Source organism: Camellia sinensis, chromosome 2, assembly GCF_055761805.1.
Source record: "Camellia sinensis isolate YWXY chromosome 2, ASM5576180v1, whole genome shotgun sequence".
Taxonomy (NCBI): domain Eukaryota; kingdom Viridiplantae; phylum Streptophyta; class Magnoliopsida; order Ericales; family Theaceae; genus Camellia; species Camellia sinensis.
In genome coordinates this window covers 184,150,259-184,163,016 of record NC_138962.1, presented here as the reverse complement: position 1 = coordinate 184,163,016, position 12,758 = coordinate 184,150,259, and the positions used below count along the sequence as shown (strand labels likewise).

Here is a 12,758-nt window from a genome sequence, read left to right as displayed (position 1 = left end):
ACAGCCCTAACTACAATGATGGCAGTGGTTTGATGACCGGTGTTGGGAGTAAAGCCAAAAGTAATGAAATTAAGGTTATGATTTTGGAAACTAGAGTTAGAGATGAGGGTATAAATAAAATTTTATCTTTCGACAAAATTAAAATTAAAAAAAATGAAAGAGAGTGAGGTCCAACCCTCTAAAATAAAAATAAAAGTTCTAAGTAAAAAAATAAGAACATTTATCAACCCTCTCTAAAAACAGATATTAATATAATGGCAGAAATTAATGTCATGAAGATGAAGGGCTTAGCCGTTAGGATTACGCCAACTCCTCGTTCGCTCTCCTTTCCTTTCCCCCTACCGATCGATCGCCAACGCTCATTCCTTCCTTCCTAGAGAGAGAAACCAAAAACCAAAAAAAAAAAAAAAAACCTGCTTATAAATGAGGCACACCACGACCCTCCTCTCCCCACTTTGTCTCTTTGCTCAGATCTGATTTCCCTCCCATTCTCTCCCTCTCTGATTCACATTCGAACAAGCTTCCTCTTTTCAAGGTGAGCCTCAGATCTTCTTCTCACTAATCTGTAATTGTCTCTGATCTGTTGACAATCTCTTTTGTATTCTCTGTTCCCTCACATTAGCCTCAGGTACTTCAATTTTTTTTTTCAATTTCAAGCTAGTGCTTATTAAAATGTTCTTTAATTCGCTTTGATCTGATAGTTATTACATTGATCTCTGTTGAATTTCATTTTCTGGTTTTTCCTGAATCAGATCTCGTGCAATTTTGATGATTTATTGGCTTTTATACAATCATTTGCGAATTGGACTTCTTTTCTTTTCGAGTTTGACATCTTTGTATATCATATATCTCTGAAATTTTGATCTCTATATTGTCTTGGATATATGGACTGTCCGTTTTCTAATCCAATATATTAACAGTTGATCTCTATATTTTGTTTTGGTGGTCCTAACATGTGGTTTGATAAGAGTTCATTGTGTTCCTGTGGCCTTGTGAAATCATGCCCATTTGTTATCGTCAGTAGTTTTTTAAAGAGTGTCAATGACCATATTTTAATTCTTCTTCAGTTATTTGGTAATACTACTATCATCTTTCATGTTCAATGCTATATATATTACTTTGGAATATGGTAAGTTGGGTTTTTCTTTTTAGAAGCAATTTTGATTTGTGAATAAAATGGCCTACTTGAGGGGACTATTGCCTCGTAATTCTCCTAAGAGAATCCAAGTTAGATTTAGAGATTCCCCGTCTATTCCACAAAACAATGGAACATTTACATACATGGGGTGTATTTAGGATCTAATTTGTTTATTTGGCTTGTTTTTTGGGTTTTGGAAGATTCAATCATCAACACACAATGCACATTTCCACTTTTACATTACAACACCCACAATACCATGAGAAGTTATTTGGTAGGTTTAACACACCACATGGTCGTGCACTCGCCTAATTTTAGGGGTATGTCATGAGACCACCTTGCCTGAGCAAGCACACCATGTGCCCTATAGATCGGACTTATGAGATAATTTCTCAAATCCCACACATTACTAGGCGCTATTTGATAAAATTGGAATAGAAAAAAGTATTGAAAATTGAATGTTGGATTTTTTAATATGAAATGTTGTTGGTATGTACAAAAACGCATGTCTTGAATTTAATCAAGTTGTTTGATATCCTGAAAATGATGTTTGAAATTTGATAATTATATATTTTTCTTTTTCTTTCACTTTTTATATTGTGGTGTTGGGTGGCAATGGTTGCGCTGTGACGGTGAATGGTCGTGATTGTGCTTTGGGTGGTCAAGGTGGTGGTGGTGGTGGTGGGTTGGTGAAGTGGACGCTAGTAATGGAGTGATAGTAGAAAGGTTCTGAAAAGCGGTTGCGGTCGCCGTAACGGTGGCGGTGGCACGGTTGCGGTTGCGGGGTGTAAAGGTTGTAGCGTAACGGTTGCGGTAACCAGAACCGTGAATTTTTTTATTTTTCGCACAATTTGAAAAAAATTTACTGATACGCATATTTTTTTCCCATGATCATATATATTGAGTTTAAAATAAATATTAATCAATTTTTGTAAATTTTTAAATATAATCTAATATATTTCATATTTTTAAATCACTATAAACTGAGTTTTTTACATTTTATTTTAATAATTAATGACTTTATATTATACAAAAAACCGTTACGTAACAGTGCATAACAGGCCGTTACGACTATTATGGCACCATTACGACTGCTACGGCAGCCGCTACGGCCGACACACCTGTGAATCTCAATCACACTGCAAAAGCGGCCATAACGGGTGGCGGTAACCACAAAAACCGTTACGTAACGGCGTTACGTAACGGTTGCGGCCGCTTTTTAAAACCTTGGATAGTAGTGTCAGGCGATGGTGGTGTTATAGCAACTGTTAGTGGTGGTGGCAACGATGATATTGGAGTGATGGTGATGACAATAATAATGGCGTGATGATGTTGGCGATGATATTGGAGTGGAGGTGGTTGTGGGGTTGTAAAGTGGGCATGGTGTTGGTGACATTGGTGGTATGGGGGGTGATGATGGTGTGAAGGTGGTGGTGGTAATGTTGTGGATAGTGGTAGTTGAGTGGTGGTGTGGCGACAAAAATGATGTTGGGTGGTGGTGGTTGCATGTTAATGGTAGCTGTTGGGGTGGTGGTTGTATGGTGATTGTGGTAATGTTAGGTTGAGGTGATTATGTGGTGGCGGTTGTAGTAATGATATTAGCGGTGAAGGTGGAGGGGTGGTGGTTGTGGTGGTGGCAACAGTGATGGTGGTGGTAATAGAGTGACAATGGTGGTGGTGATACACCTTAACGATGGCATAAACACAAGCAGTAGAAAATCCAACATTCAACATTCACCATTAAGCGAAAAGTTTGTATCTTAAAATTTTAGCCCATATTTAAGAGGTGTACTAAAATTTTAAATGATATGAATTATTATGGCTATCAAATGGACTTAATTTATTTTGAGTTAATACATTCAGTTTTAAGTACTGAATTGGGTTATCAAATATCGCCTAACTACCTATTAAAAATATTTATACATATTAAATTGCATGTATAGCCCCCCTTAAATCAACCTTGTTCGCAAGGTTGATGTGTTGATATTCCCCTACATCATCACAATGTGGACCATCCAAAAGAAACAATGTTTAGACTTTGCATCTATGACCAGGATGAAACTTTGTATTGCAATCGTATCAAAGGCCTGGTTCCATTCTTTGGCTCACGTGAAGCTTTTCAATGATTTTGACATCTGTTTATGTTGGACAACAGTTTCTTTTTGAGATGTTCTTGTACTCCAAAGATATAGCATGACTTTTTTGTTTGTTGCTACTTTCCATAAAAACACAAAACAAACTTCAAAAGTGCATCAATTAGTCCCTAAATGAATGTCTGATCTTTCATTTATCGCATTTAATCTTAATGCTTGGTTGTTGTCACAGAATATATTTTACAATTTAGTTGGCACTCATGGGGACTGCCGTTGACACTGCAAAGGTATTTTGCCCCCCTTTTCTCCCTTTTTCACATTAATGTCTAGTAAGTTCTTTGGAAAATTTGTTTCAACACAAGCTGACAGTATGTTATGCAGCTAAATTATAAACATGTGCTTCAAACTTTGATCAAGACCTGAATATCAAAGCATATTGAGTACTTTACTTCTGTCCTTGTCATAGAACATGAAGTGTGATGTTCGCAGTATTCTTGGCCACGGTCAATGAACCAGACTATATTAGCTCTACCAGCGTGTGTAATACTTTCATAAAGTTGTTAAAGAAGTTATACCGCTGATCAAGCCGTAAGCTAACATTAAAATATGTGGTGTTAATATTTCTCTATCTAAAAGGCAATAGAATATCACTGATCTTGGCCACCAAATTCGTCTAGACCATCCCACTAGCTATGGATGCTTTTCTTACAAGTGATTCTAAACACTAATACACGTGTGTAGATGCACACACCATTTTTTTTCTTCTTTTTGCGGATAAGTGTGATCAGATTGCACACATATTTGATCCTGAGTTAGAATCTGACAAATATACCTGACTGCAGGAAGTAAATGGAAGCTCACTTAGCAAAAAGAAGCTTACAGTTGTTTTTGTATTGGGTGAGTGCATTGGTTTCTGTTACTAATCTTTAATTCTTCTACAACTAAGCATGGTTTATAGAATCTTTGCCTGAACTGTTGCTGCCATTCCTAATTGTTGAAGCTTAATCTGTACTACACCATATTAGTTGATCTCCACAAGTTAACTTGTCCAGTTACTGCTATTCTTAATTGTCGAAGCTTAATCTGTAATACATCATATTAATTGAAAACTCAAAAAATTGTTTATTCCATATATTTAAGTTATTTAGATGGCATGCAGCAGTTAATTTTTCAATTTTTTTTAATTGAAAGCTTAAAAAATCTGTGATAAGTATATAATTTGGATTGGAAGTAGAACTTTCTAGTGGTTTACTAACCTTTTGCCTTTTTTAAGTAAGCTGTAAAGATAATCTGGCTAGGTTGTATTTGTTGTTTCCATGAACATTCGTAGTTGGAACTTCTACAAACATATAGTCAGAAAAAAAATGTTTAATTATAATGAAGAACAAATAATTTGAACTTGGTTCGTTTCAAGTAACAGTTCCATGATGATGTATTATGGAATTTTTTTCTCTGATCAATGAGTATGTGGGTGTTTGGGAAGTGCGTTTTTTTGTAGGTTTTTTTAGTTGTAGGATATTGTTGGAGAAGTTTTTTATTGTGTTTGGGAAGATAGTTGGGTTTTTTTGTGATTGGATGTGATGTTTGTTAATGTACACCTAAACCTACTCCACTAAACCTAACCCACTACGCCACTCCACCTCCACTTCACCTACTCCACTACACACTCCACTTCACCTACTCCACCACTCCACCTCCACTTCACATCTACATCTCCTATATAATGTACATACAATAGATCAATCAAAAAACACATTCAATACATAAATCAATATACATAATTCATTCTGTCTGTATCTCTCTCTATCAATTTATCTTACATGGTATCAGAGCTATAGGTTAAAGATCTTGGTGTTCTTCGCCTTCCGGCGGGCGGCAACCTTGCCTTGACCGCCCGCCGGATCTCAACCAATTCATTGAAACACACTACCATGATCATCACTCAATCAATTCACAGACCCACCCATCAGCGTCACCCGAGTCGGCAACGGTAGCTTCGGAAGCTACCCTTCTTCCATCATCATCGCCCAGCGACGGTGGCAGGTCCAATTCCTCCAACCACCCTCCATTTCTTGCAATCCGCTAGCCTCAGGTACCCGCCGTCACTGCTGTAGTCACATTTCTTCATACACTTGGACCGTGATGTCCCGCCCCACAAGCACCTTGCCATGCACCTCAACATCAGCACACAGGGTGGACAACCGTTCTTCAACCGATCAACGATAGTAGCCCCATATACACAGCAGCTATGGTGGTGGTAGACAACCTCCTTTTCTTCTTCATTTTTCACTGCTAAAGGTGTTATACAGCCACAACGCCACAATTTATCTCTCTCTAGTGGTGCCGCAGGACGAACCACCACGCACATCTATCTCTCTCTAGTCTATTATCAAGGAGCTTTGTGCTGTTATCCAGGAGGAGAGCTCTCTCTCTCAGCCTCATCTCCGAATCTATCTCTATCTCTCTCATATTTCCACTTTCATCTCCGAATCAACCCACACTCTCTCTCTTCTCTCTCTCTCGGGTTGCATTTTGCAAGGGGAAGCTGAGCATACACACAGAGCTTAATACACACACAACCCACTCACATTTTTCGATGCTCTCTCTCATCACAGATTCACGCGGGTTATGACCATCTCTCTTTCACTCTCTCTCTCTCTCTCTCACATCCGGGAAACAGATTTTCTCTCTCACTTTACTTTTTCCACCACCCACAAAACATTATCATCGTCATTCCCTAACCCACATGGGCTTGTTCCCATCTTTTCATACAACCCATCTTTCATCCCACTCGAGTATATAGAATATATATATATATATTTTTTATAACAAAAAAAAAAAAAAAAAATGCGCGATTTTTTCATATGACCCATCCACAAATATTTTTTATCTATTTTCTTTCTCCATTGTTTTATTTTATTTTATTTTGTTTTATTAAACAAAACAACAACACAAAATAACACCACCACCATTCCACAAACTTGTCCTTTCTTCATGCCGGGGATCAACCCCGGTTCCAAAAAAAAAAAAAAAAAAAAAAAAAAAACCCACAACAATTTACAAATTTGCACAACAACTCATATTTTATTCATCTCCGGGATCAACCCCGATTACAATTTTACACACACACACAAATATCTTTTGGGCAGCCTATATACACACTCATCCAGTGTCTTCTACAACGGTCAACTTTTATCAATCCCTTTGTTTCAACCTCAAATAGGTTTCTATCTTCACACCTATTTGAGTTTGAGGGGGGGGTTATACATATATCATGTATCATGGTGAGCATGGTTACACACCATGGGAACCACCTAAGCCACCCCATGGCGCACTCCCTAAGTCGCCCCCTTGGTGCACCACCACAAGCTTCTACAACGGTCCGGCATGACCCCGTAAACTGTCCCGACATTGATTCCGGTCAGCTTCTACAACGGTCCGACATGACCCCATAAACTGTCCCGACATTGATTCCAGTCAGCTTCTACAACGGTCCGGCATGACCCCGTAAACTGTCCCGACATTGATTCCGGTCAGCTTCAACATCGGTCCGACATGACCCCGTAAACTGTCTTCTACATCGGTCTGACACGACCACACAGTGTCTGCTACAACGGTCCGACATGACCTCGTAAACTGTCTTCTACATCGGTCCGACATGACCCCATAAACTGTCTTCTACATCGGTCTGACACGACCACACAGTGTCTGCTACAACGGTCCGACATGATCCTATAAACTGTCTGCTACATCGGTCTGACACGACCATACCGTGTCTCCTATCCTGTTTTATTTTATTTATCAGTTTACTTTCCTGTTTTGTTACTCTCTTCAAACTCAAGTTGGTTAGTTCCTATCCTCCTTGAGTTTGAGGGGGGCTGTTAAGGTACACCTAAACCTACTCCACTAACCTAACCCACTACACCACTCCACCTCCACTTCACCTACTCCACTACACACTCCACTTCACCTACTCCACCACTCCACCTCCACTTCACATCTACATCTCCTATATAATGTACATACAATAGATCAATCAAAAAACACATTCAATACATAAATCAATATACATAATTCATTCTGTCTGTATCTCTCTCTATCAATTTATCTTACAATGTTTGTGAGAGAAAAAGTGAAATGATTATGGGGTTTGATGTGATATTTTGTTTGAATGTGTTTTTTTTGGTTTTGTAACCAATTTGTCTTTTAGTGAAAAAAAACAAAAAAAAACCTAAAAAATTTGTTCCCAAACACCGCCTATGTAGCATGGACACCTTTCCGGAGGTCATGTACAATTTTGATCCAAAAATGATGTGGTGGTTTTGTTTTTAAAAAATTTGAGTCCAATTGAATGGGTCTGGGTCTTTTATTTTGACATTATGAAACCACAATGAGCCACATCACATGGGATAATTTTTGTTTGAATAGCGTTACTTTTTCTTCCCCCCTTTCTCTCTCCCTAGCAAGCCTTTTTGTTAGGGTGTTCTTTCCTCGTCTGTTTTCTTTTCTTGAGGATTTAGTGGCATTTTTGACTTCTGAGTTTATTTGCTGATTCTTTGCCCCCACCCTTAATAAATTGAACAGGTGGCCCGGGCAGTGGAAAGGGCACTCAGTGTGCAAATATTGTAGAACACTTTGGGTACACCCATCTGAGTGCTGGTGATCTTCTCCGAGCAGAAATAAAATCTGGTTCTGAAAATGGGTAAGTCTCTTTAAAAGGATTACTTGGCTAGGGATGCTTAATGGCCTTCCAAGCTTCTATCTTTAGTGTTATTTGCCTTTTCTCTTTTGGTTTACATTTCATGTCCCATTGTTACCTTTTATTTATCAAAAAAAAAAAGAAAAAAGGGGGCAACTTGAGGCCTTTAAGTTGGATGTGCCATTTTTCTTCGAGGTTGTCTTTTTTTCTTTCATCCATTTATGCCTTTACGCAAGTTTTTGTAAAAAAAAAAAAGAAAAAAAAAAAGGGTTTTGTGAAAAATTAGCTTAGATTGTTCTTATTTGGTCATTTTATCCTACCCTTTTTAAGATGAAATTTGATTTTTAATTTAAATACATTGCAAATTGTTTCTACTTATTTTAATGTAAATAACTGACAGAATTCATGCTGAAGGTACTAGTATTAGTTCCTATTTGCAGGAAAGTTGCATTATTCATTTTGTAACAAATGGACCTTTGTTCAGGGCTTTAAATATCGTCCGCTACGTATTGTATTGGCCGTTACATGACGGGTTTTTGGCTTTCCGATACTGTTATTCATTGATATATCGGCAGATACTGTCTGTTACTCTTTGATATCGGCTGATATATGACACTGTCACCAATGCTGTTACATATCCCGATACCGTTATTTAAAACCATACCTTTGTTACAGTATGTTCCTATAAGGCTTGTCCACTGATTACATGTGCCAATGGGTTAGTGTCTTTCTTTTTGGTTGACTTCTGACCAAGTACACATCCCATATTGGACAAGTTATTTAATTCATTTTTGTTTGATCTACTGACCCAAATCTCATTCTTTCTTCTAGTGTTTGGGACTATAGGGTTGTAATAGTTAAATAAATTTTAGTTCTTTTATGCCACCACTTGATTCTTAAAACTCGGTTCTCTAACATTTTATAGGACCATGATTCAGAACATGATTAAGGAAGGAAAAATTGTACCTTCAGAGGTAACAATTAAGCTTCTTCAACGAGCAATGCAGGAAAATGCTAATGACAAATTTCTGATTGATGGCTTTCCTCGTAATGAGGAAAACCGTGCCGCATTTGAGTCTGTTGTAAGTCCCTAGTACAACATCTTATTCAAAATAGTTGCAAATTCAAACTTATGGACTGGGATAGCCAGTTAAGAATAGCCCGTCCATTGTTACTTGTATCATTCAAAATTCTACTCCAGAATATGTTGTGCTAATTGCCATACTCTGATTTTATGTAGACCGGAATTGTGCCAGAGTTTGTACTCTTTTTTGATTGCTCAGAAGAAGAGATGGAGAAGCGCCTTTTGGGTCGGAACCAGGTTAGACAAATAATTGATTCTTGCCGGAAGGTTTCTTATGTTATTTCTGTTTCTTTTACCATTTTGGTTTTAATCTTCTTTCCTGGAAAATTGAAGGGAAGAGAAGATGATAACATTGATACAATAAGGAAGCGGTTTAATGTTTACATGGAATCTAGTCTCCCCGTGATTCAGTATTATGACTCTAAGGGGAAGGTCAGAAAGGTAATATTTTTTTAAAAAATAAATAAATTACCATTAATGATTTTTTGTGCTCCTTTCTGACAGTGTTATTGCCTTTTATTGAAATCACTGATTTTGCTTCCATTGTCAGATTGATGCAGTAAAGCCTGTTGAAGAGGTTTTTGAAGCTGTGAAAGCAGTTTTCATCCCATCGCATGAGAAGGTAAAGCACCATTGTAACATTCCATGGAGTTTTAATCAGTTTAGAGCCTGTTGGTTTCTATGGAGAATAAAATCTGGGCAAGGGGTGCCTCAATGATATAGGATAAGGGGTTTATTTTCCTGATAATAGATAGCTACATATGCTTCTATAAATTAATTTTGGAGTTAAATGCTTAATGTTGTGTATTCAGCAACGGAGTATTAGTAAAATGTTTTTGCATTTTTTAGAACTAGTCTTATATTATCGATCGTGCTTTGGCATTGTCGTTATGGGCTTATAACAAGAAAACATGCTTTAGTCAGTGTCCTCCACCACTGTTAACATGGTGAAAAATAAAGGATATGAAGGATTATCAACTGCAGCCAATAATTGGGACTTGAAGTAATTCAAAACTGTTAGAGGATGAATTTAGTAGAATTCGACAATGAACTTATGTTATGTTTGGGAGATTAGGAAATTTAAAATAACCTGCGACACTTCTAGATTTAAGGTAGTTAGATTGATATTGAAGTAATTCAAAGTAAACTATTATTACTGCATTTTACAATTTCATGATCTTTTTAAATATTTGCACCAGAAATGGAAAAGAGCGGCTTGGCCCAACCGTAATTTTAACATCCCTGGTGGCCTAGGTTTTGAGTCACAAAAACAACCTCTCCAGAAATGGGGGTAAGGATGTATATACATTTTGCCCTCTCCAGTCGTTTTAGAGGGAGCCTCATGCACTGGGTCACCCTCTTAACCAATCCACTTGATTGGGACACAAGACTTAATTTGGTTTGGTTTGGTTGCACTAGCAATCATATCAAGCGGGATCACTATTATCTCGACAAAACCTTCATTTGAGGTGTAAAGAATTCTTTGGTCAAGTAGCACCAGGCTTTCTCCATATTGGAATTGGCACTTGCAGGAATTTCATCTGCTGCATATGCTGATTTTCAGTTAGCAGGAGCCTATTTGATGTGTGATCGAGTGCGGATACACTTTTAGTGAACCCAACTTGGATGTATAGCAGCTGAAAAGTAGGTTTTTGGGTTGCTGGTTTTCATTGGGTTTTGTGGCTGAATGGCTAGTAAAAAATTAGGATTTTTTAAAGGATTTATATGGGGTAGCAAATGCCAAGGATATGAGAATAAAAATATGAGGTTTTAGGGACTTAATAGGCACTACGAGTGGTATCGGTGAACAACCATCTTGCTGGTTTTGTGATCTTTTGCAATCCAGGGTTGATTAATTGACGATGTGTGTTGAACAGGGGTTAATATACAGATATGGTTTTGTGGTTTCAGAGGCTAAAAATGCATAAAAATAAAGAGAATTAAAAAAACTAGGCATCACATCTAGATTTTCGAAGGCATCATACATGGGGCTAGAATTGCATCACATAATTCACATGTGAGCTTCAAAAGCTTCGTCAAGTTCTCTGAAACTCATCCACAGGTTTTGGAAACATTAGAGAGCTCCTACTCCGAATAGGATTTTGACTTTCTACTTAGAAACTAAAGACTCTTCCACTTCAGAAACCTGTCTAAACCTAAATAAGACCCATACACAAAAACTCTTTTACGTGATTTAAACCATATGATGACTCGAGTACAACCAGTGTCTTGAAATATTTCAAATTACCAAAATGCCCCTACCCTACAAAACACTAGAAACGTATGGGAAACTGATCCAGATTAACATCTTCCTTGAAAGAAAGCATGCCAACTTCAAATATTTCCACGTATTTAAATTTAATTTTCATTGAGCTTCTTATAGTTTGCATTATATTAACAAGGACTTCATTTCTTTCTTGTATATCAGGAAATGACTAGATATTTCTTTGTAGGCATGCCATGATTGTTAACTTCAATAATTATGTCAGGAATAAATTCTTGTAGATTCATGCTCAAATGATTGATCAGCCATTTCAACATCTGCCTAAAAATATTACACTAAATCTTATACAACATGCTTTGTTGGTGTGTTTTGCAGACTGCCTAGTTGTTGCAACTCTACCCAAGATATTGAACCAGATCTAATTTGAGGTAAACAAATTGATCAATACCTCTGTGAATTAGGTTAATTGTTTGGAAGTAATTTCTCTTGCACTTGTGAGGATTATTATTATTGAAATTTTGAACAGAAGTACTAGCTTTTCTTGATTTCATTCAAAATGCATATGTTTCAGTTACATTTCCAAACATTTTACTATAGCTGTGAAACTTCACTAGCTAGTGGCAACAAACAAATGCTTGATTTCAACAGTTGTTTATGAAATGATTAAGATTTTAAAATACTTTATCAAAATTGCTCCAATGGCAGTTTGAAGACCCTCTTGGATTATTTGTAAACCATAATTCAAAAAAAGCTTCATCATTTTTAATATTTAGAAATTCCTTAGAGGCTGTACTGTTATGGATTATGAAGGGCCCTTTTATTTTCAAGATTTTCCTTTTGTTGTATTTATAAATCTTCATTGCTTCCAACCTAATTTCTTTCTTTTTCCCCCCCTCAGGTGGTTATATTTTTTTGGCTGCATATTATTGTACAACATGCACCATTTGTGGTCTCATGTTGTTATACCATAGATGAAGTTTATTATCACTATTATTATTGTGTGGTTAAACAAAAGGTTATAGTTAATGTGTTGAGGTATTTTCCTCTTTAAATCTTGTTATTGCAATTACATTTTTAATAAGAAGACAATAATTGAAATTAGTAGTTATATAATGCTCTCTCTCTCTCTCTCTCTCTCTCTCTGGCTGTGAGGATATGAGTTAAATAATGCCAGGTGCACAAAACTTCCAAACTTAGAGATCTCTGTAGTTATTCCAATGCAAGCATCTGAAAGAGAATTTGTAAAATTTCTTTTTACGAGTTGAAAACAGGTTTATATACTTTGGAGGATGCGTGAGATTTTTTGTTTTAAATTTCTGTCCTCTTATTTTAATATACATGCATCGTTGGATTATGTGTTGAGATTTTCGTATCGAGATTTTTACATGCATCAATAATTGCCAAGAGTTTTTTAAAACACGAGGACCGAACAAATTTAATATACTAACATCTGTGTGATCTAATTTTCATCCCTAAGCAGATCTTGATATAAAAATTTGCTTCTTCAATCCCTCATAATG

The 12,758-nt window shown here is 36.8% G+C and overlaps 1 protein-coding gene across 2 annotated transcripts; it reads left to right on the top strand.

Moving 5' to 3' along the window:
• Nucleotides 1–212: 212 nt before the first annotated feature.
• On the top strand, nt 213–12,351 carry LOC114322324 (UMP-CMP kinase 3). Of its 2 annotated transcripts, none has more exons than XM_082916354.1 (10): nt 213–535; nt 3,464–3,518; nt 4,074–4,128; nt 7,816–7,933; nt 8,856–9,012; nt 9,171–9,251; nt 9,348–9,455; nt 9,565–9,636; nt 11,614–11,666; nt 12,137–12,351. In XM_082916354.1, exons 2-9 carry the CDS (start codon nt 3,492–3,494, stop codon nt 11,620–11,622), a joined length of 627 nt encoding a protein of 208 aa, XP_082772480.1. In that variant the 5' UTR covers nt 213–535; nt 3,464–3,491; the 3' UTR covers nt 11,623–11,666; nt 12,137–12,351. The 2 variants fall into 2 exon arrangements, with proteins under 2 accessions (XP_082772480.1, XP_082772481.1); XM_082916355.1 differs by having other exon boundaries at nt 221–628.
• Nucleotides 12,352–12,758: the final 407 nt, after the last annotated feature.